At 36.6% G+C, this 23468-nt stretch overlaps 2 protein-coding genes across 5 annotated transcripts in view; both read right to left on the bottom strand.

Moving 5' to 3' along the window:
- Positions 1–1945: 1945 nt before the first annotated feature.
- Positions 1946–20830, bottom strand: aif1l (allograft inflammatory factor 1-like). Its single transcript, XM_079607317.1, has 6 exons — positions 20595–20830; positions 20338–20399; positions 12010–12076; positions 10318–10359; positions 8913–9075; positions 1946–4142 (listed from the first exon to the last, which is right to left on the bottom strand). The coding sequence occupies exons 1-6, from the start codon at positions 20617–20619 to the stop codon at positions 4055–4057; spliced, it is 447 nt and encodes a 148-aa protein (XP_079463443.1). The 5' UTR covers positions 20620–20830; the 3' UTR covers positions 1946–4054.
- Positions 20831–21048: 218 nt separating this feature from the next.
- Positions 21049–23468, bottom strand: part of lamc3 (laminin, gamma 3) — a 93839-nt gene continuing 91419 nt past the window's right edge. For all 4 annotated transcript variants that reach the window (XM_079606515.1, XM_079606516.1, XM_079606514.1 and 1 more), the window contains one exon: positions 21049–22975. In XM_079606515.1, coding sequence (XP_079462641.1) covers positions 22725–22975 — 251 coding nt within the window. In that variant the 3' untranslated portion in view covers positions 21049–22724. The remainder of the gene's footprint in view (positions 22976–23468) is intronic.

The following is a 23468-nucleotide window of genomic DNA, read 5'->3' as shown; positions in this document are numbered from 1 at the left end:
AAATTAACTTGAACTCTCCTGCCATCTAGCTTTTTTCAAATGAATCACAAGAGTATTTACTGGGTCACATGACCATAAATTATCAAATTACTTCCTTGAAGTGACCATCGCATGTTCCCTTCGTTTAGAAGTTGGCCACAGTAACAGTTTTGAATACAGAAAATATTAGGTATAATTGTATTCTTTGTGTTTACGAGAAATAAGACAATTGCAACAATTAAAAATAGGAGAAAGTTCAGATTAATGGAACAATAGGATTGGATTCACTTTACCCTGTTCCGTCTACATTCAGTGACCTAATCTGGATACAACCACAAAGTGTAGTAATAATAATAATAACTAACAAATAATTTTGTATTGCAGTCACAGTAGCATTTTAGATCTTAAAAATACATACAATTATGTAAATACATTATTTAAATACAGTAAACCTGAAACCATTAAATAAATATAATCTCTCCGAGTGCCCCACCGATTGCTGTGCTTTACCATTTCATCCCAGTAGGGAGCAACACTAGTCCATTATGACACTCGTTCAAGCTGTTCAACTGACTACCAGTAGGACAGTACAGCCACACACAATACAGTACTAATAATTTCATGCAAAATGACTGGTAATGTGGAACTTCAGTCTGTGCTTGCGGATGTTATTTTTGCCAGATTACAAGAAATGTGGGGCAAATTTCCTTTTTTTGTTTTAATGCATCATGTTGCCCCCCAGACTAATTATCAGTAGGCTATTCAAGTGTGTTAATGATTAGTTAACATGTGCTATTTTGAAACAACTAATTTTGTACTAAGTATATTTTATTTGTAATTAAAGTGTACATTGTCAATAACAAATGTACATTATAATATAAATAAAACTCAGCTATACTTTGTACAAAATACTATTGTATATTTTAATGTATTTTGAAAGTATACTTTCAATGCAATGTTGCAATGATCATTTCCAGCACACAGTTAAAATATACTTTTAATAAAGTGCAAATAAATACAATTTTTAAAAATAAACTGAATTTTCACTTCAAGTATACATTTTTAGAAAATATACTAAAATACAATTATTTCAAAGTGTATTAAAAGTTGTATTGTGAAAATAGGGAAAAGTATGATGCTAATATACTTTTAATATATCTAGATGTGTTAGATGTTTGTTAGTATATTTGCTACGTACTATTGAAAAGGGGAATATATTTCAAATACAATAAAGTATACTTTTTTTCTCTAGGGTCTCTCAGGCAGAATGTGAAAAAAAGACAAGGTTCAAGACAGAAAGAGAAGGATATGGACCTGCTGTTTAACTGTGTGGAGGAGGTAAAAATGACTTCATTTTTAAACATTGTTTCACATTTACAGATAAGTTGTATAAAGAACTGGATTGTGGGTAAGAACAAGGCCACTTCTGTCTAGATCTGCAAAACAGAAGTCTAATGAGGAAGTGAGCTGGACCACTGGGTTTACTCTAATGAAAAGGTCCTCTTCATTATCACTATTCTGGAAAAGCCCCAAAACAAACTTCTGTTTTTCAAAATGTTAACACAAACATAAGTGAAGTAGTTTAGTTTGTTGTTGTTTTCCAGAGCAAAATGTTGTGTTTGAATTCCTTTCTTGTCGTTCCGTAATTGTAAAGGATTTTTATCGCCATGCTTTGTTTAAAACAAATACAAAAAATACCTTACACACACACAACAAAGTATGGTGGAACAAACTCTATAACTAATATCATCCTGTGAACATTACAATACCCACAATTACAGCATATTTTTGGACATGGATGAGATCAGACATGCTAGTTTCACAGGCTACAGCTGAAGTGCTTAAGTTATTTATGTGCACGACATGTGTTTGTGTAAATATATGTGGTTTATCATGGCTTCCGTCTATACATCTAAGTCAGGGGTGAGTCAAACTCGGCAGGACAGTGGCCCTCCAGGGGCAGGTTTGGAAAAGTGACAGTTAGGACATTAATAATGTTAGCAAAGATTTTTATTTCAAATAAATGTCAAATTAAGAACGTTTGAATTGGTAACGGTCTTCACAAACACATTAAGCAGCACCAATGTTTTCAACATCAATATTAATTAAATTATTCTTGAGCACCAAATCAGCATATTAGAATGATTTCTGAAGGATCATGTGACACTGAAGACTGGAGTAATGAGGCAGAAAATTCAGCTTTGCCATCACAGGAATATAAATGATTTAAACAGAGAAGAGTTATTCTATATTGTTATAATATTTCACAATATTACTCCGCAAAAAGTCTTACAAAAAAACAGTGTACCATAGACTTCTATCGTGTCAACAGAAAATTAATCATAATTGTAACAGTACACCTAAAACTCTAACCCTAAAAGAAAACTGGCAATTTTAGAATTACGAAAGATAAGAGCAAACTTCCTTAAAAAAAAAATCCCCCTCTAAATCAAGACATCCCTGAATGTCTACAAAAGGGAGATTGTCACATTTTGCACAACTTTGGGGGACAATTTTACACACTTACACACACACAAACAAACAAACAAACAAAAGAGATCCACTATAAGTTCAGGTGTAACAGTAGAGTATTTACTTCCTTTGGTGTTTGCAAAAAAACTAAAACAAATCTAGTTTACAAATGCCTCTGCTAATTAATATGTTGACAAAACTTTTAACTCGTTTAAAATGCATTTCTAATAAATAGCAATACAGTGCAGTCATCAATTTACACTTCACTGATTTAAAGAGAAAAATTAAAATGAAATAAACTTGAACAGAGGCACAGAAAAAAAAACCTACAAAATACAATGTGACAGAGACAAATAAAATTTGCTATTTGCAGATAAGATCTGAAATGGAAGTGAAAGCCACACCTGCTACTGTTGACTTGTCTTCATCTTAATTCAAAAAACTAAATAAATACCTCTTAAGATAATTTTGCTTGCCTTACATAGCACATGTTATACAAACAAAACTTGAGGCCAGCAGAAAATAAAATAGAGGACAAAAGCACTACTGGAATATTTGCATCAGAGCTGCACATTTTTGATTGGGTTAAAAACATGACAACATTTCCAAGGACTACATCACACATCGGCATTCTTGGAATGTCTCAAAAACAATTCAACAGAATAAATTCCAAACACACACACACGCAAGCACTCACAAAATCCATTTCAAAGATGCTTCACTCAATCTTCACTCAAAACCTCTACATTAAACTGAGTGAGGCACTTGGAAAGAGTGGTTTCAAACTAATCTGCTATAGTGACTAAAACCAACCCTCCTACAGATCTACAAAGCTGTGATCAGTGGCACCTCCTTCCTACAACATCATTCCCTAAGCAGGAACATTTATAAAAACTTGCCTAAAAGTGTGATTCAAAGCGTGTCAGCACAATATGTGTGTATTGCTTATACGGTACAATGATGTTACAGATTACGGTCAATGGACGCACAAACAGGATGACAAGAAACAGAGTTTGACGACTCACTCCCTGTGTCTTGGAAAGCAGTTTCATGGCGGAGCACTAACTGAATCTTAAAAGAGCCTCACGCACATCTACGGTCACACTATAGGACAAGGTGAGCAGTTACCAAAATGCAGATACCAGATAACTGGCAAACATGAACATTGAGAAAAAAAACAAACAAAAAAAAAACACATTGAGGAACATGAAAAATCTTAATTCTCAATCTTAATTAAAATCTGTCTTGCAAGCTAAAATTGTCATCCCATACACACTATACTTAGTACACTGTACGCAGTGTTACACACTACACTTCACTAGTACTTCAACCACAGGATTTGTGCTTGTAAACACTATAAAAAAAAAAAACCTTTTTCATATAAATATATACATTTGTTTACTTATAAAAAGCTACTTTGCGCTTCGACTTCTTCACAGCAAATATATAGACATATTTCCCCTTTTTCCCTTCATTTTGTCCATCTATGAACTAAGATTTCCCTGGATCTTGGCAAAAAGATTCTAGGTAAGGCTATAGAAACCTAGCACCTAATGGTAAATGGGCGAATGCAGGGACGCCAATCAAATCCATCTCCACTGCACTATGGTAGGCTGGTGATGTCACGTTTGGGTGGGGGTCCATCGGGTTTATCGCTGCTTCCGTTAGCTTTGTCCTCAAACATCATAACCCTGTAGGAGAAAAAAGGACATTTCTTCAGTAAAGTAAGTAATTCAATTTCAACCATCAGATTTAAAATATTCCAGAACAAGGATGTAGATATATATATATATTTAAATAAATTAACACCTCTTGGCTCCTAGGAGTAATCAGAAACTTGATTTAAATATTATAAACATTTGTGGTAAACTATTTAAGCCATTAGATTGGCAAGTATTTTTATGTGCAAGTTTACTCTCCCAACCACTACAAAGGAATGTAAGTGTGTCCATTAATTTCTAGTCTGTCAGAAAACCAAAAAAGGTGCTCCTTAAAATAAAATTAGCTTTAAAAGTTTGTTTGAATTATCAATTAAATATGCAACATAACTTAACACTATTAAATCAACTGTAATTTATATATAATACAACAATAAAACATGCCATCAGAGGTTACCATGTATAATATGCACATACATGTTAGGCACATAAGGCTTCTATGTCTAAATACAGATATTTAAGAACACCGCACACAGGGAGTTAAAATGCGTTGTGATGTCCAGTCTGTGTCCAGCACTGGCTACAAGCAATCGCAGCTTCCCACTGAGCAAAACAAGTAGATTTGTAAAGAAAGCTAGAGATCATAAGTGCACTGCAAGAGAAAATAAATTGGACCAGCTTGAGGAGCCGAAAAGGCTGGATTTATGAGATAAAAGTGAGAACAGAGGATGACCGTGACGGTGAAGAACTGCTGACCGATCTATTCAGACCATGCGACTTTCTGTTTCAGGTAAACCTTAAACATCTCTCATAAGCCCTTAACAAGCCCTAAGTCAACTAACAGCTAGTCACAAATCACCCATTCAAAATGTGTAGGATTATAGGATTTGAACACAACTTCAGCACATAATTCATTCGATAGAGTTACAGACAGAAACCACTCCACAAATTGTGTAGTTTACTGAAGAGGGGAATGCAATTCATTTTCAAAATGTCACATGCCAACTTCCGCCTAGTGCACTATAAAACGTTTCATACAGGATTCCTTTGTTTTATCCTAACTGCTAAATGTTGCCTGCATTCTCCACAATGTCTACCACAATCATATCGGTTTCATTCAACTTTATATGCGTTTACACCATGACACCTCCAATGGCTGTTCATACTGTGATTCTCAAATCTGAGCACTTTTGTGTGAGAGACTTCTAAACTCCAATCTGTGTGTCCACTAAAAGGCCTTGTGATAATGGCTTAAGATGGTTTCAATGAATCATGAAACTTGGCACAAACTAGTGTTTGTCACAGACAACTTTAAACTACAACTATGTCTTTCCCAAAAATGAAACCGAAAACAAGAAGTTGAAGGTTTTGTTCATCGCTTTCACTGAGACTAGGGATTTGTTCAAGGGTACCTTGATCTACACTTGTGTCACTAACAGCCATAATTAATTAGGGATAGCTGTATCTTCTATCCCACCCAACAATATGTGTGTGTGCACACAAATGTTACTGTATACAAGTGTGTCCAGGTGAAAAAAATCATATTACATGACACCATTTGCATATTAATTTTAAGTAGGGATACTATCAAGTCTGTCAAGTCTGTCAAGTCCTTGTTGTCGGTTAGGAATCTGGGTGTGCTCTTTGATACCCATCTTTCATTTGAAAGTCATGTATCTAGTATCTGTAAAACCACATTTTTTCCATCTTAAAAATATATCTAAATTACGTCATATGCACTCAATGAAAAATGCAGAACAATTAGTTCATGTGTTCATGACATCAAGGCTAGATTATTGTAATGCTCTACTGGGTGGCTGCCCTGCACGCTTAATAAACAAACTACAGCTGGTCCAAAACGCAGTAGCTCGAGTTCTTACCAGAACCAGGAAGTATGACCATATTAGCTCGGTTCTGTCAACTCAGCATTAGCTCCCTATTAATTATTGTATACATTTTTAAATATTGCTGATTACTTACAAAGCACTAAATGGTTTAGCTCCCCAGTACTTGAGCGAGCTGTCAGCGCATTATAGTCCTTCACGTCTACTGCGATCTCAAAACTCCGGCCAGTTAATAATACCTAGAATATCAAAATATACTGCTGGCGAAAGATCCGTTTCCTATTTAGCACCAAAACTTTTGAACTATCTTCTTAACATTGTCCGGGATGCAGACACACTTTGTCAGTTCAAATCTAGACTAAAAACACCTCTCTTTGGCCTAGCATACACATAACACATTATAGACTTCTATAACTCAATGTTAGGCTGCATAGTTTAGATCAGCCGGAACCAGGAACACTTCCCATAAATCCTGATGTACTCGTTACATCATAAGAAGGATGGCGTCTACGCTAATATTAGTCACTCCGTTTATCCCAAGGTTTACCACAATCCGCCAGATCCAGGCCGTATCCGGATCTGATGAAGGACGTGTGCCTGGACACGACGACAACATAGTCCTGAAGTGTCAACTAGTCTCTCCCCTGTGAAGGCCTCCCTCCCTTCCCTTTACCTTTGTACAGATAAAACGTTTTCGGGATAATTTCGGTTCACGTGGCAATGCGGAAGCAATAAAAAAAACAAGGCTACACGACATTCCTCTCGGGTTAGTGACACCAACCCTAAAATGTACATAAACCCCGCCCCTGGGAACACTCAGTCCATATTGAGAAGAGGAAGAGTTGTTGTATAAGAGAGAATTTGTGATTCAGCTCAAACTTTAGCATCCGTCTTTTCACATGCAATAGAAAGTCACTCTGTGTGTAACTCACAACAGTTCCTATACGATACGAGCGATTTAAAGATAGTTCAATGAAGAACACCACATCAGCAACAAATTCATCAACTAACCATTCAGAGACATCCTGTTGCATTCAACATGTTGTCACTTCTTGAGTCTCTCCATCTTTGTCTGACTCCGTTTTAACATTAAAGGCAGAACAGTTTCTGTCATTTTAGTGTCTCTGCGTGAGGCAGCTGCTAACACACACAAGCTCTTGAAACCCCGCCCTCTGCAGCAGCTCATTTGCATTTAAAAGGCCAGGCACAAAATGGTACGTTTTTGCAAACCCTCAAAAACTGACAACTTTAACATGCTATATAACAATATATGTGGGGTATTTTGTGCTAAAACTTCACACGCACACTGGGGACATCAGAGATTTATTTTACATCTGGTGAAAAGGGCATTTTACCACCCCTTTAAAGATTTGTTTCCTAATTTATAAAATATTGAATACAAATAAATATAAAGTGTGTGTATGTATATATATATATAGGCTTTATATCGGCTATCCTGCTCTCTAAGATATCGGCATCGGCCATCAAAAAAACAATAACGATTTAGAGCTAGTCGTCTCGACACACAACATACCTTGATACATAGATCTTTAGAAAATCCTCACAAAGTGACATGACATGCTGCCTGGCTAAAGGACTTCCTGGATCTGATCTTGTTGTGATCATGACACTGTGTTTTCCAACATCATTTAAAAGTTCAACCAATGGAAGCTGGATCTCAGGTTTGGGTAGGGAGTCGGGATGATGTGTCGAGACCAACTAGACACGGTTTTATAGCTGGAGTGCGCATGGATTGGTTTGATCGCTCAGATTAACAGGTCTTGATTTGCCATATGCCATGGAATAGAAGCGCACAGCTGAAACAGCACTGGAAGATCATCACTCATCAACCAGGTTCTTATTACTTGTTATTTATATGCAATTATAAATATTTGTATGTTTAGTGGCATTTACACATGCAAGCTATGTTAAGTTATGTTTCACTTGTTTGGAAAGGTTCTTGGACTTTTGATAAAAAGGCTACCATGGTTCCAAATGCCATGTAACTTTTGATTGCTTTAAGATATCAACACAAAATTTGGCCCAGATGCAATTGTTGTGTGAACAATTTAATTAATGAACTGTCATACTTTCTAATAATCATCATGTCAAGTGTGAATAACAACAATACAAATCAATAAATTGCATCACTTTTTCTGGGGGTTTCTCCGCAGTGTTGTAACACGAAGAGCCACTAAACATGATCAAAATATATTTTCTTCAAAATTTGAAAGCTTTTCTATCAAATGAGAATGTACTTGATACCCTTTTTCTAGTAAAGGTATAAGCCATTACTTTTAAGTAGGCCTATGCCACTTACACGTGAAATAATAAAAAATGCCTTCAGAGTGTAAGGGGTTAAAAGTGACAGTCAACAGAGAGCTTACATATAACTTGAAGGATCAAGATTGGCTGATCATGATGAAAAGAAATTGGTAGTCGGTATCCGCTGCAGAAAATCCTGAGCGGAGCATCCCTAATTTTTTACAACGACATTTAAATTTGTCAAGACCACCAAAACAATGTATTTTTTCCCCCATTTCATTTGATAATTCCAAAATTAATAATTGGCAGCCACAGTTTAATTTTATCAGTCACTCAAGGCCATTTAGTTATTGCCTTAGGTATCGATTTAGTATTGATATTGAGGTACCAAGGCTGTACTGTACTAAAGCCAAATTTCTGGTATTGATTCAACCCTTAGTGTCTCATGATGACGACATCACCTGTCACAGCAGATCCCTCTCCCACAGAGATAATGGCACAGATATGCTGATCCTGCACTGGATGTGCGGACAAGATTAAACACACACACACACACACGTCAACATATCTAAAAATAGCTGGACTCAGTTAAAGCAGGAGAGTCCAACAATTCTGCATAATGACACTTGCCAATATTAAAAACAAAATGGACATGCAAAATAATTCGAAGAAACATGTTTGAACACACACTTACAGTTTGAGAACAGCTGATCGCTTGCCAAGCATCATTTTCACAAAGTCCCTGTAGTTGATGGTGTCACTGACGCCCCCAGTCACCTCCGAGATCATTTTCTTCATCTCCAGATGAGTCTTTGGCACACCCAACTTCTCCATCATTCGTTTCATGCCCATCATGTCTGTCAAGGAAACGCATACAGCCATCACACAAACACCTTTATCATACCAACAGAGAACTACTACACACAGACACTCACAGCTTGACAGATAGATCTCTACTAAAGATGGCATGGCTGACTAGTTGTCCATCAATTAACTAGTTAATGAGGTCATTATTTAGTGCAAAATATTTGTTGAATATCTTTCATTAACCCTTTTGAAGGACTGCACGGCCTATACACATGCAGCTGGATTTTTTTAAAGTCTGGTATCAAGATAAAAATGGTTTAAGAAAAAAAAGAAAAGAAAAGTGTCCTCTAAGAAACTGATTGACATGGTGAACATGATATAAAAAAAACAATTTATAAAGAGTTTACTTAAAACAGACTAGTTATGTTGTTTTGCACAGCCCTAACACTCACAGAAATGCATTTAAACTTTAGCAATGTGCTGGGTGTGAGAAACAGCAACAGGGCTTACTACAACACCAAACAAAGAACTGTCACAGATCTGCCCACATCATTTGCATTAATGGAAAGATTTCAAAGACTTATTTTATCCTCATTGTGTATTACATTTTAGTGTCCCACGCTCTCTCATATAAACATGCTTGCTAATCACAAACCACACATTTGTGCAAGTATACCATGAATCATCCATGATGGCCTATGCCACTTTCCTCCAACATCTGATATGGGCAAGCCTGTCATTTGCATAGAAATGCATTCGAGTAAAAAATAAAAAAAAGAAGGTATTTTTAAAAAGATTTGACTGCATTGTGAAAAGTGAGCTTGAGCTGTTATTACTTATTTTTCATACATTTTTTTATATATATATATAATTTTTTATTTTTTATGATTTAACCCCACCTACTGTACATTGTGGTTGCATCAGTCACAGAGCTGTATTAGATGTTTTAATTGTTTACATTGATGAAAAATGCAGATTTAAAAAAAATATAGAATTTTTTCATCAGTGTGTTGATTTTCTTGAAACTGTTGCTCAACCTTTATTCCATGTTGTTTTGACAATGAAACAGAACCATTTTCCACAATGCAAATTTACAGCACACAGCAACTTCTCAATCTCTCTTGAGTCACTCCTACTCTTTCTAAAGCACATGACAGTGATCGTTAAGTTGGTCACAGGTGTTCTCATGTTTCCCATCTATCAAGCATGGTATCACCTACACAGTGGGCATGACAAAAGAGCCCTTCCTCACTAAAACTCAGACTTAACTACACATGCACACACACACTTACCGATATCCCCCTGATCGTTCAGGTCAAACTCTGCATATTTATCTGTGGATTGGAAAAAACAAACATTTTAATAGTTCAGCAAGAACAATGCAAATGTACAAAGCATAAAAACACACAAACACAAAACAAGGGGAATCAGATGGAAACAACAGGAGGAATTTTGGAAAGCCCTGCTTTTTCTCAGCGATTTTAACTGAAATTAGGGCCTTTATTTCACAAAAGGATGGCCAGCTATATCTGTAAATGAGGACAGCTAGTACCAGATCTGAATCCTTGTTCTATTTGATTTTGCTAGATTATTCTAGTTCCATAGTATTTCCTCTCTCTCTCTTCCTCCTCTCTCATTCTGTGTTGTTTCAATCTTACAATGTGGCTTCTGTTGGAGTGGACACATTGAAAGTGTAACGGAGTCACCGTGAGAGGAGGCTGATGGGAAGGAGAGGGTTACAATGGCCCCCTGTGAACACAAACACAGCCTGTTCAGCCTCGAGCTGAATGAGTGCGTGTGAAACAGAGCTGGCAAGAGAGGTCGTCCATCCAAATGCACTGACGCTGCCTAAATGTAACTCATAATTTTCCCTGCCTGAATCACTCTCTCTCTAAATGGTTTTATTTTTTGGATAGCATCCCCTCTTATTCTCAACTGTAGCCTATTCTGTTTCTCCAAACACTCATTTCATTTCTGGATATAGCTAGGGCAGCGGCATACACGCATACTGACATTAGTGGGTCAAACACTGCGGCAAGTGCTCAGACTGTGTGTGCGCGCATGAGAGAGAGAGAGACAGAGAGAGTGTCATTTCCACAGTGTCAAGAGCAATCTCGAGGGTTGAGCTCTACTCCTGTCAATTGTGTCTTTGACTTCTGTCCTTTTAGCTATTTTCTCCCTCTGTTTAACAAGAAATCATTGTAACATTGAGAGCCACTTGACCCCTTTAACCTGATCACTCCCTCTTGATAATGACCCACAAACCCAAATGTACACACTGTGGACAGCTGGTAGTAAATAATTTAGAGTCCCTTGAGTCTAAAGTCAACATGAAAATCGCAACCCATTTTATTCCATAATCTGATGCATTTCTGACTGAAAGAAACTGTGTGAACACAATGGCCAATCAGAGATGTTTAAGTTAGTCAGAATCCGTTCAACACTCTCTTAGAGTTCTAATGTGTATATACAAACACACATTTTTTTTTCCCCAAGCATCCCATCCCTTTAAAAAAAACAAAACAGAGAAAGTTATTACAAAGAAAAACATTTCTTACTTGGAACAACAACTACCTGGAAAAAAAGTAAATATTTACTTCAAACCTTAATGGGTCATCTTTTAAGAAGGGTAAACATTAGAAAGAGCAGGAAGATGACTTCAGAAACAAAAACACATTTAAGCTATGACCAAAAGACTCAGAGGATTGTTCGTTTACATTCCAGTTCACTCACTCACACACATTTTCTCTCCCACAAGAAGCACATGTCCAAAAAATCCTTAGCGCTAAAACAACAACAACAAGGAGCAAGACCAGCACATTCCTGCTAGACCATATGAAGAAAGCAAGTCAATCACACATGACTAAACACCCACTCAAACTCTCTTAGCATTCACGCCACAAACAATGAAACGTGCGGATATAAACATTGGAGAAAATGTGTTTTTAAAATGTTTCAACTATCCTTTAGTTTTCAACTCTTACTTTTAAAAGAATCCAACTTCTCTGGTAAATCCTCCTCATCCCGGTACTTCTGATCTTCCATAAACTCCTGCAAATAGAGAGTGAAAAAGTGAGCATGATCTGTAACTGGAAAAGACAGGGTGGATGAATGATAATCATATGATTATGGTTGTTCTTCCTCATGGCAGAAGACCAGAGTGTGAGCAGAGTGCCCAAATAACACCCAAATATAATGATTCCCTACCTAAAACAAAGACAGCTGTATATTGACCTGTATAAAGACCCAACAACTGATCATTTCATTAGGGGCTTTCACACCAGAGGAACCTTCTCACAGTTCTTATAACTAATGGCGCCAGCACCCACTTTTTGCCGTGTTCACACAACAGGAACTGGGATTCTGGGAACGATTTAAGTTCTAGGAACAGGGCTGGATCTAGGCATGGGCAGGGGTGGGCTGAGCCCCCACAAATGTCTGCCTTGCCCACCCAATCAGAATTTAGGCACATATTGTGTTATTCTGTTTTTTATGATTTGTGCATTGATTAAAAACAATCTAAGGTGGGCTGTGTGTTAAGAAGTATGATAAAGGGCTGAAGAAAACCCAACCAATCAAAAAAATAAACCCAAATATTGCAGAAGGCTATTTTTCTTTTCTTAGCTGAAAGTAACTGTGAGGGGTGTTATACACTCAAGCTACAGTGTGTAGCGGAAAAGCAGAGGCTGACAAATTATCACCTAGTTATCAACTTACAAGTTGTAAGTTACTTGTAAATATTAATATACATTTCTACTCTGACTGATTTTAAAGTGTTGTTTGGCCGCCACTAAAATGGGTCATGCCATGAGCAGGTAAAATTCGCTAGAAAACTTTACTTATTTAAGAACGTGCATTTATTGCATGGATGTAGTGGTGTGTGATATCACGATTTTTGATGGTGGACAGTTAAAATGTCTCCACGATCTGCTCTTGAAGAAATAGTATCGTGCTACAGCGCATTCTATCAGTTGCAGTTCTGGCGTCTCCGTCTCAATATACTGTAAAATGCGCCGTACATATGTTAACGCAGAGATTTATATGTACATTTTTTAACTAAGGACTTTTAAATGTATCATAACAGAACAAGCTGGTTAAAAGTTTTAGAGCCATTGCCCATATAAATTAATTCAGATTTTATTAACTTTTTCAGACAATTCTCTGATATTTCTAGGCTTTGTGGGATGCCTTTCCGTTTGTCAGTTTTGCATGGTGTGATAGCCTATCTCTAATCAGCCCAAAACAAAGTTCATTTAGGGAGTTCGAAAGCCATCAAGCTTGCCAAAGCCATCATTCCAGAAAGGTTCACTCAAGCTTGTAAACATTCGAACTACCACTGGTCCATGGCAATGATGTAATAGGAAATAAAGACTAACACAACACTGGTCGGTTTTTTCTAACATCGCTGTTAATGATCAATGACATGACAAGATTCTGACTGAGGCCCATAAATCAAAGATCCACATGCGGGATATGGGACTTCACTATCAGTGAAGCATTAAAGAGAGTGTGTGTATGAGTATAAGGGCGATCACACAGTGTGTGTGGGTGCGTGTGTGAGTGGATTTTGATTATGGGTGGTGCGAGATGCTGCTGACTAAGTGAAGGCTTTAAAAGCAAACAGCATGTGTGTGGATCTATACGTTCCCAAGGAGCATCAAGCAACCTAGAACATTTAATTATGACTCATCAGCACGGTGAAAACTATGCTGTGAGAATCAGCCCTCTGAGTCACAGTGAGAGATGAAGAGCTTAAGTGCCGCCTTCTACCTCAGTCACGACTACACATCAATATTCCTGGACACCAAAACTTAAAAACTGTGAGTTTGTTTAATTTGATACGCACAGCGTTTGCTTTTCACTGGTCTGCAGTATTTCAATACTGAGTCCTCAGATTAGTAAGCATTAAGGGCTCTTTTGGTGAAGGAATTTCTCTTGCAGTGATTTTGTGTGGCTCAATATTGCAATATTTGATATTATAGCCATTTCCCCCATATAAGGGTTACGTTGTGGTCAGCAAGCACAAAGATGAAGGTGATTCAAAAACAAAACACTTGTCCAAAAACTCAGAATGAACAGGCAAGAGAATAACGCAAACCACACCATGCATAACGAGAACTGACAAGAACAACTGAGAAACAGAGCGGGAAACAGGAACTAAAAGAAAAAAACTACATTTCAAAATAAGGGTCCACATAACACTGTATACGAGACACGGTGCGATAAGATTCCAGCAACAAATTATTTGTCTGTCAACACTAGGTGCGAAGCGATTATGAGAAGCGATAAAGTCAATCAAAAATCACAGCCTATCAAAAGAATGCGTGGGCGAACTCTCTTGGCAAGCTTCCTGCACTTCCAACGAAATGGATAATAATCAAATTCATGAATACTACACCATTTTAACATTATTAAAAATACATACTGAGTTACTGATACAATATTTGTCATAAAATACACTGAGTTGACAGTTTGAACTTTTTATTTTGTTTATTTAAGATCTGAGGTGAATGGTCCATTGTTGCTTTCAGTACGGACTTAGGTAAAGTTGGTTTTATATTCGCACATTCACACTTTTTTGCTTAAAAAGTGTCTCAATAACATATGCAATAAAGCATATTTTTGCAAAATAAAAGCAGCTACATGATCTATAGGACAAGGATGGTGAACTACAACATTTTCCACAATCGATCAAAATGGGCAAGTATTGTTTTAATGGCATACAAACTTGCGAATGTTCACTGAATGTCCAATGTAGTGCGGTGAACAAGATAGGGACCGTCTAAAAAGTTGTCTTTTTTTTCATTGTGTGCAAACAGACAACTACATTTTTGCAAACTACAGATGTACCAGCAAATATCTCTCACATTGTGTGTTCTAATGCTATTGATTGTACTTTAGCAACAATAAAAAGTGCATTATAATGATTGTATTTAGGAAACCTGCCTCACTGTACATAATTTACATAAGTACTTTTTAGAATAAAATTACATTAATTCACCAAAGGGATTTTTTTACTATCCGAAGGTTGTAGCATGTTCCCAGTGACCAGTCTGACTTACTACAGGTGAGATTTTTTCAAAAACTCCCTTACTGTACGTACAGTTGACAAATATGTTTTTAAAAAAATTACAGTAATTCACAGTAAGTTTTTTTTCGTGTTCAAAAGGCTGTAGTGCTTTCCTACGGACCAGACTGACTTACTACAGGTGAAATTTTGACAATACCTCCCTTACTGTACAATTATCAAATATGTTTATGTAATAAACATATTATTACATATATTATTACATATTTTTATTGCATATGTTTGTGAAATAAACTGTAATTCACCTATAGTGATTTTATTTTAATATTCCAAAGGTTGTAGTACTTTTCTAGTGAAAGGACTGACTTACTACAGGTGAAATTGTGACAATACCTCGCTTACTGTACGTACAATTATCAAATATGTTTATGAAAGAATTACTGTAATTCACCGTAAGTATTTTTTCATGTTCCAAAGGTTGTAGTACTTTCCTAGTGACCCGACTGACTTACTACAGGTGACATTTTGACAATACCACCCTTACTGTATGTACAATTGACAAATAAGTTTATGTAAAAATTACTGTAATTCACTGTAAGTATTTTTTCGTGTTTCAAAGGTTGTAGTACTTTCCTAGTGACCAGACTGAGTTACTACAGGTCAAATTGTGACAATACCACCCTTACTGTATGTACAATTGACAAATAAGTTTATGAAAAAATTACTGTAATTCACTGTAAGTATTTTTTCGTGTTTCAAAGGTTGTAGTACTTTCCTAGTGACCAGACTGAGTTACTACAGGTCAAATTGTGACAATACCACCCTTACTGTATGTACAATTGACAAATAAGTTTATGTAAAAATTACTGTAATTCACTGTAAGTATTTTTTCATGTTCCAAAGGTTGTAGTACTTTCCTAGTGACCCGACTGACTTACTACAGGTGACATTTTGACAATACCTCCCTTACTGTACAATCATCAAATATGTTTATGTAATACACATTATTACATGTTTATTACATATGTTTATGTAATAAACTGTAATTCACCTATAATGTTTTTTTTTTATATTCCAAAGGTTGTAGTACTTTCCTAGTGATTAGACTGACTTACTACAGTTTAAATATTGCCAATATCGACCTTACTGTAAGTACAGTACATACATATTATTATGAAAAAAATACTGTAATTTCAGCTTGTTCCATGTTCCAAAGGTTATAGTATGTTCCTAGTGATCACTCTACTCAATTCATTTTGATAAATGTTTTAGATAAAAGTAAGTATTAGAACTGCTGTTCCTTGTACAACACATTTATTTCATTGATTAAAATAACGGTAAAGATTTTAGCTTAAGCATATTTTCAACATTATAAATAAGCAACACCCTTATTGTAATGATTCAAGTTTAGTTTTTGTTATGAAGTCCCGAAGAAGTGGATTCTGGATTCTAATGAGTGATTTTAATCAAGGTATTAATCAATATTTTTCCTTCTAAATATCAAATGAGTTGAATGACTTCTCTAGGCTTATGAGATTTTACTTTGTTATAGAAATTACCAGTGTGATTATCGAAAATGTTATTTAATGTATCCTTTAAATGTCTGTATTTGATATCTGAGGTGTGACTGAAGGGTCTGGCCCATGCCAGGAATGCAGTAACAGTGCTTGCTCATTTAGCCCGGCTTCCAGAGATGAAATATGGACTTCTTTAACAGGTGTTCCTACATCCATCTGCTTTTCTAGGGTACCCTGATAGCAATGGTCTCAGCAGGGGTCAAGAATACTAAGACTTTAACTAAAAAATGGTCTCTCAACTATAGACTTCAAAGTCTATAGTTGAGAGACCATTTTTTAGTTAAAGTCTTTACTTTACAGTTGATTTAAAGTGTGAGAGAAAGAACATGTTATCTTGATGTTTTGAGAATACTCTCCTGTTTATTGTTAAAGCCTGGCCAAATCCAATCTTGAAGAAACTGTGTCTGTGTGTGTTAGTATTCTTGGTTACAGGTTAAGGAACAAGTGGAAATATAGCTGCAAGCAGCGATACGGGGCCAAGCCCCTGAAGCAGTAGCAAGAGCAGGAAGAGTAAAAACAGCAGAAATTGAACATACATGAAAAAATAGCTGGTTCAGAAGTACAGGTGAAAATTAACTCAAAATGAACAGAAGTTCAGATGAGAATGAACACATAATGAACAAGACAAACTTATTTCTAACCCAAGAGGAAAAAAGATTAGTACAATGTTAAATAATAAAGGAATCGATATGACACAACATTACACACAATTTTATAAAGTCGTTCCACACGGGCTTGAACCCACTATCTCTGGGTCAGATGCCTGACTCTCATCTCATTGCGCTACTGGGAAGTTGTGTTTTTGTGCATAAGGTCCATACTTCAAGTAAGAATCAACTAAAAATTATAATTGTTTATATACCTTTGCTGCATGTTGGAATTTATTGAGTTCCTTCACATATAGACACCATATCTGGAAAAGAAGCAACTTTTCCACCACTTAAGGCCACAGTACCTCTTGCGGTCTGGGCATGTTCCACACAGGATTCGAACCCACGACCGGAATGGTTCGGGGCTCGTGATACGTGGTTTAGCAGCTTGTGCCACTCAGTTGACACTGTCTTGCTAATGCTAATGTAGCTTATGGTTAGCCTGAGTGTTTGTGTACTGTATGTACAGTAAGGGAGTTATTGGCAAAATTTGACCTGTAGTAAGTCAGTCAGGTCATTAGGAAAGCACTACGCCCTTAGGAACATGAAAAAATACTTTAGGTGAATTACAGTAATTTTTCATAAACATATTTGACAATTTTACGTACAGTAAGGGTGGTATTGTCACAATTTGACCTGTAGTAAGTCAGTCTGGTCACTAGGAAAGTACTACAACCTTTGGAACATGAAAAAATCCATTTGGTGAATTACTGTAAGTTTTACATAAAAATATTTGCGTACTGTATGTAGAATACACAAAAGTAAACTAAAGCAGTCTAGGTGAATACGCATCAAATATCAAACCTAAAACTATGTTTACCCTGTTTGGCAACTTTTTTTTTGAAAACTTGACTATGTTCGTGGCGCTGTCCACGTATGTGGTACTGAAGGTCATGATCCAGTCTGAACCTTGGGTAAATTTGGTTTTATATTCAGATATTCACCGAGATATTGAATATCTCGTGAGCTGAATATTGTTCCTACACAAATAACATTGTTTCAATATTTTATTCTTCCTCAAAACGAGCTTTCCTTCAGGTTTGCACTTTGCAGATGGTCCCTTCTTAGAAGCCTGCGCATAGAGATCAATGTATTTTGTCCACTGCGAAGGAAAGATCGTTTTGAGGAAAAATAGGTTGTAGCTTCTGGTGTTATATGTGTAGTTATATGTGATAGGTGTTTTGTGTAGCAACAACGTTTAGTTCACGAGTTATTGAACGCGGAAGTCCGCGAATGTGCGAATATGCGAATATAAAACCAACTTTACCTAAGTTCAGTACGGCCATAAAAGACACACAAAATGATATACTGATATTACTGTACTAAAATAATGAGAATAACCCATAACGGTATTAAGAATAATATCTAGGATAATTAAATGGGAAATTATTTTGACACAATACAGAAGAAAAGATTGTGGAAAAGATGGAGGCAGATCTGAAAGTGAGCTGGAGGGTGATTGTAAGAAAAGGGAGCAGTTAATGCAGACCAAATGATTGGAAAATTCTGGCATACATCACAGTATGTTGTTTCACCAGAAGACCGAGTAATGACATTTTGATAAAGAATTACTGCCACACCCAATCATGAATCATTAACAATGAATTTAGAAAATGGATTGTGAATTTCCATTTGCTTCAAACGCATTTTGAATACAAGTTATCATTTTATATTACATGCTATTGACCCGTTTCCAGAGATTCCCCTCTACACTATGCGCAGGTAAGTGCTCCAGATGTAGGCCAGACCATGACCTTATTTTCTCATTTCTAAATATCCATGTGACCAAACCAAGCTGTCACTCCCACCAGAGAGAGAGAGAGAGAGAGAGAGAGAGAGAGAGAGAGAGAGAGAGAGAGAGAGAGAGAGAGAGAGAGAGAGAGAGAGAGAGAGAGAGAGAGAGAGAGAGAGAGAGAGAGAGAGAGAGAGAGAGAAGCTCAAATGCCACTGCTGCCCACTCCTCCATCTCTTTCCTACATAATGGGTCTATTCATGCTGGATCACAGACACCTGTTTCCCGTCTGAGAGCACAGAGACAGCCGGCTGCGGGGGGACACGCTGCCTCTTATCACTTCAAAGAGGGCTGATTTTAAATATTAGCTTTAAAATAACACGGGTCAAGAAAATAAGCCTCTTGGGTTTTGCGTAAAGGTCTGGGATTGTCTGAAAAGCCCAAGACCAGGTCACCTCTTATACTTAAAATGTTAACATTGGCATGAAATGAAAGTTGCAGTAGTCTTTTCTTCCCTATTGTGACATATTTACCCAAGTGAAATGGCAAAATGAAAAAAAAAAAACTGAAAATGTAGGGCAAGACAAGGCATGGGGTTTGCTATTGCTCCGTTGTGATGCGATTGACAGGTCTTCCCGCACTTTTGAAGCCAAATGGATTACTATTATAATGGATGGATGCACTTTTTTTGACCAGGTAGGCCTATAATTTACTCCCATCATAAAACTAGGAAGAGCCAGGATATTTTTTATTATAATTCCGATTGTGTTTGGCTGAAAAAATAAAGTCATATAAGCTACACCTAGAATGGCTTGAGGGTGAATTATTAATGGTATAATATTCATTTTTGGGTGAACTAACCCTTTAACGCAGTAGTGGATGACTCACGCGCGGGCTGAGCTGAGCTGTCTTTCAAATCCTATTGAACGTTAGCCTAGCTGCCTACCGAGACAGCGATTTTGATCATTTTCACAGCCTCGAGCATGCAGCAGAAATATGGAGAAAAGCCTGACTTCGTAGGCAGCTCAATAGGTTGAGACACAGCCTTGCTCTGGATTGTGAAATGATCTGCGGCTTAATGTGGTCGAGCTGTCTAACTAAATTAGGTCATGTTACTGTAAAACCGAGCTTAACAATTCCGCTGCTGTCCAAAATAACATTTAACAGTGACCACGGTGAAGAAGGGAACTCAAATTAAAAACTCACTGATGTTTACAGACAAAGCGTTTGGGAACTCAAGCTTGAATGGAGGCGGTTCAATGCCAATGAAATAAACTCGCTTCCAGATTGAGATAAAAATAACCCATCAACGTTAGTTTATTTACCTTATTGATTTCTTCCAGCTTCTCCCTCTGCTGTGCTTTGAGCAACCCGAAGGTTTTCCCGCCTGAAAAATGAGACATAGCGACCGTTATAATACACCCGTCTGGATGTTTTGTCCAGGTTGTCTGGTACACTTGCAGGCATGAGATAAGGACAGTCGGCCGCTAACGACGCACACACACGCGCACAGAACAAAAACATGCTTCGCGCGTAAATAAAGCATCAGTTTAATAAAAACAGATTAGCGACAACTACATACCTTGTAAATCCTGGTTGGAAGGCATGCTGGTACGGTCGAGAGGAGGTAATGAAGGAGGAGAGACTGGTGATAGATGAACACTCGTGTCGCTTATGAGGAGAGAGAGGAATCTCACGCTGGTTAGAGTCGCAGGCGCGCAGGTCTCCCTATGATGCGCTCACTGCCCGCCAACGCCAGGAATGCAGCCACAAACGCCATCGTGTGGTGAAGAGAGGTAATGCAGGCCGAAGGGAAGCGCCGTAATTCTAAATATAGAATTATTTTATAAAGTAAATTTTGCACATATCGTATTGTATTGCATTTGCACTGCTGTAAACATTACACTTTATATTTATAGTCTTGTTTCATTTCTTTTTCATCTTGGCGTTTACTTTTTAACTCTCAGCTTATTTCTGTGATTTTGTCTTTGCTCTGACCTGCAGACAGAAACATTTCATTTAGTGCAGTTACTGTTAGGCAACATGATTTATTGTTGTGCATTTGATACATAAATTTACTTGACTAGGGTAGGTTTCATCAGAGACAGAGATTTTAACACTGTTGCTTCCAATAATGTGCCTTTGATAACTACAACATTTGTTTCGACAGCTATTCTTAAAGGGATAGTTCACCCAAAAATGAATGTTTTGTTATCATTTACTCTCTCATCATGTTTCAAACCTCAAAAGAAGATATTTTAAAGAATGTTGGTAACCAGACAGTTTACGGCACCAATTGACTTCCATACTGTTTCTTCTTCTGGAAGTCAATGGGTGCCGTCAACTGTCTGGTTACCAAAATTCTTCAAAATATCTTCTTTTGTGTTCAACAGAAAAAGAAACTCGTAATGGTTTGAAACAACTTGAGGGTTTATAAGTAATGACAGTAATTTTTGGGTTAACTATCCCTTTTACAGCTTTTAAGTATCGTATTAAAACGTATCTTTATGGAGTCAGTGTATCAACATTAAACATGTAGCTCTGTAACTGATCACTGATAAGTATCAGTACATATGACATTTGTTATGACTGCAGGTTTAAGTTTGTGATGCAATATGAATGTGTGTTATAGACTTAAACTGTGAGCAGATCAGTTTGGTTTTCTCTTTTTGACATAAATGGTTCCATTTGTATTAAAATGGAAGATAAGTTAGTGTCTGTAGTCTTTGGTTTAATGGGGTTAAGAACAGTTAAATGGTATTAGCTCAGTGAATGGATCAGATAACAGATGAAAAGCTCAGTCTTCACAGGAAGCACATAATGCAATAAGCCAAGATACATAAAAACAGAAAAGAAGCAAACAATAGCCACACAGACATCCATGTTGATAATATATTCCAAATAATGGAAAATTATTCATAGCCAATTCCTTTTGTAACAAGAATTTATGAACAGATGGATACTAAGTACAAAAATTAATATTTAATATGCCATGTTAGACATTAAATAAGTAATGTTGCATGTCAACAGGCTCACAAGTAAACACTGATGTTCAATGTATGATCACACTATTGAAAGCAGCACGACACAATACGTTTATTTGATCTTGATTTACTGACTTTAAAACCAAATTCTCAGTTTTCAAACTCATATGCAGCGCAGTGTAAATTAAAACCAGATTATTTTGAGTAGATGGCACCCCCAAGTGGCCAAAAAAGGACCATATCTTCACAGGAATGCCCATTAGTTTTAGGAAAATGTATGGGAAAGTTACATTTCACTACAGTACATTGCCTGCAAACTTCATATATAATAAAGTCTGCAAAACATCAATATTCAAGCCTAATGTCAATGTTAGTCTATATAGAATCACAATAATGATCACGCTGACATTATTTTTTAACTACTGGTGATTTCAATTCAAAGTGCTAGTGTATAAATGCATTCCCCTGCATTTTTGACTTCTTACCACTAGAGTAAATAAAATCACTCTGTCTTCACAATAAATGCAAGTTCATAAACAATTTACATTTGAATGTGTCATTTACCGGTATATGTTCAGTGTTGCTTTTATAACAGACACAGCTGAAAAAAGAATACAGAGGGGGATTTCAGAGGGTTGTTCCCTTTTTTTCTATAGCTTTCCTTGATTCAGATTTTCTGAGGTGACTAACAAGACTAGAGAAATGATAGACTTCTTCCTCCAACCAGCTCAGTGTCCTTTTTGTGGGCATGTTTTGGGCAAATTCTGGGCAATGTCTGTCAGACTGTCTCTTTCTTCTCGTATGTCATGCAGGTTCTGTTCAAGATTTTGCAGATGTTTCTCTTGATCGTGTGCAGCGCTGCGAAGCATCTGGATCTTTCCGGTGAGAGACGGACTCTCCACAGCAGCCTGGAGAACGTGAAGACGGGATGCTGTCTCGTTCAGGATACGATCATAGTTCTCCAGCACCACATTAGCTTCTGCCAACATTCAAGGGAGAAGAGTATGATTTTGAGATGATTAATTTATTGGAAGAATAATTTATCATCTTTTTGAGAAAAAGACATCAGATTTTTTTTATATACAACAAGGCAAAGATAAACAAAATATGTAAATAAAAAGCACATTGAAAATAAATGAAAACAAAGCAAAAAACAAAACACAAAAAGCAGAACAAAACAAAAAAACAAATGCATTCTCCATGCATAACATCTTTCCCTATGTAGGATTGCAGGAATAAAATAAAATAAAATCAAACAAAATAAAGCAGAACAAAGCAAAAAAACAAAACAAAACAATACATACAAAACAAAAAGCAGAACAAAACAAAACACAAAATCCATCCTCCAAACAGCTTTCCCTATTTAGGGCTGCGGGGAGAAAATAAAATGAAACAAAAACAAAAGAAAACAAATATAATAAATAAATAATAATATATTTTTTAAATTCAATCCGTTCATCCTCCAACCAGCT

The sequence above is a fragment of the Phoxinus phoxinus genome, assembly GCF_949152265.1.
Source record: "Phoxinus phoxinus genome assembly, chromosome: 3".
In the NCBI taxonomy this organism is placed as follows: domain Eukaryota; kingdom Metazoa; phylum Chordata; class Actinopteri; order Cypriniformes; family Leuciscidae; genus Phoxinus; species Phoxinus phoxinus.
Note: the sequence above shows the minus strand (reverse complement) of the source record. Positions and strands in the feature narration are given on the sequence as shown.

Coding starts and splice junctions, on each gene's coding strand:
- aif1l (XM_079607317.1), bottom strand. CDS start 20,619: ATGCCTTCCAACCAGGATTTACAAG. Junction 12,077..20,337: donor AGCTGGAAGAAATCAATAAG/GTAAATAAACTA, acceptor CTCTATTTGCAG/GAGTTTATGGAAGATCAGAA. Junction 10,360..12,009: donor GAAGTTGGATTCTTTTAAAA/GTAAGAGTTGAA, acceptor TCCAATCCACAG/ATAAATATGCAGAGTTTGAC.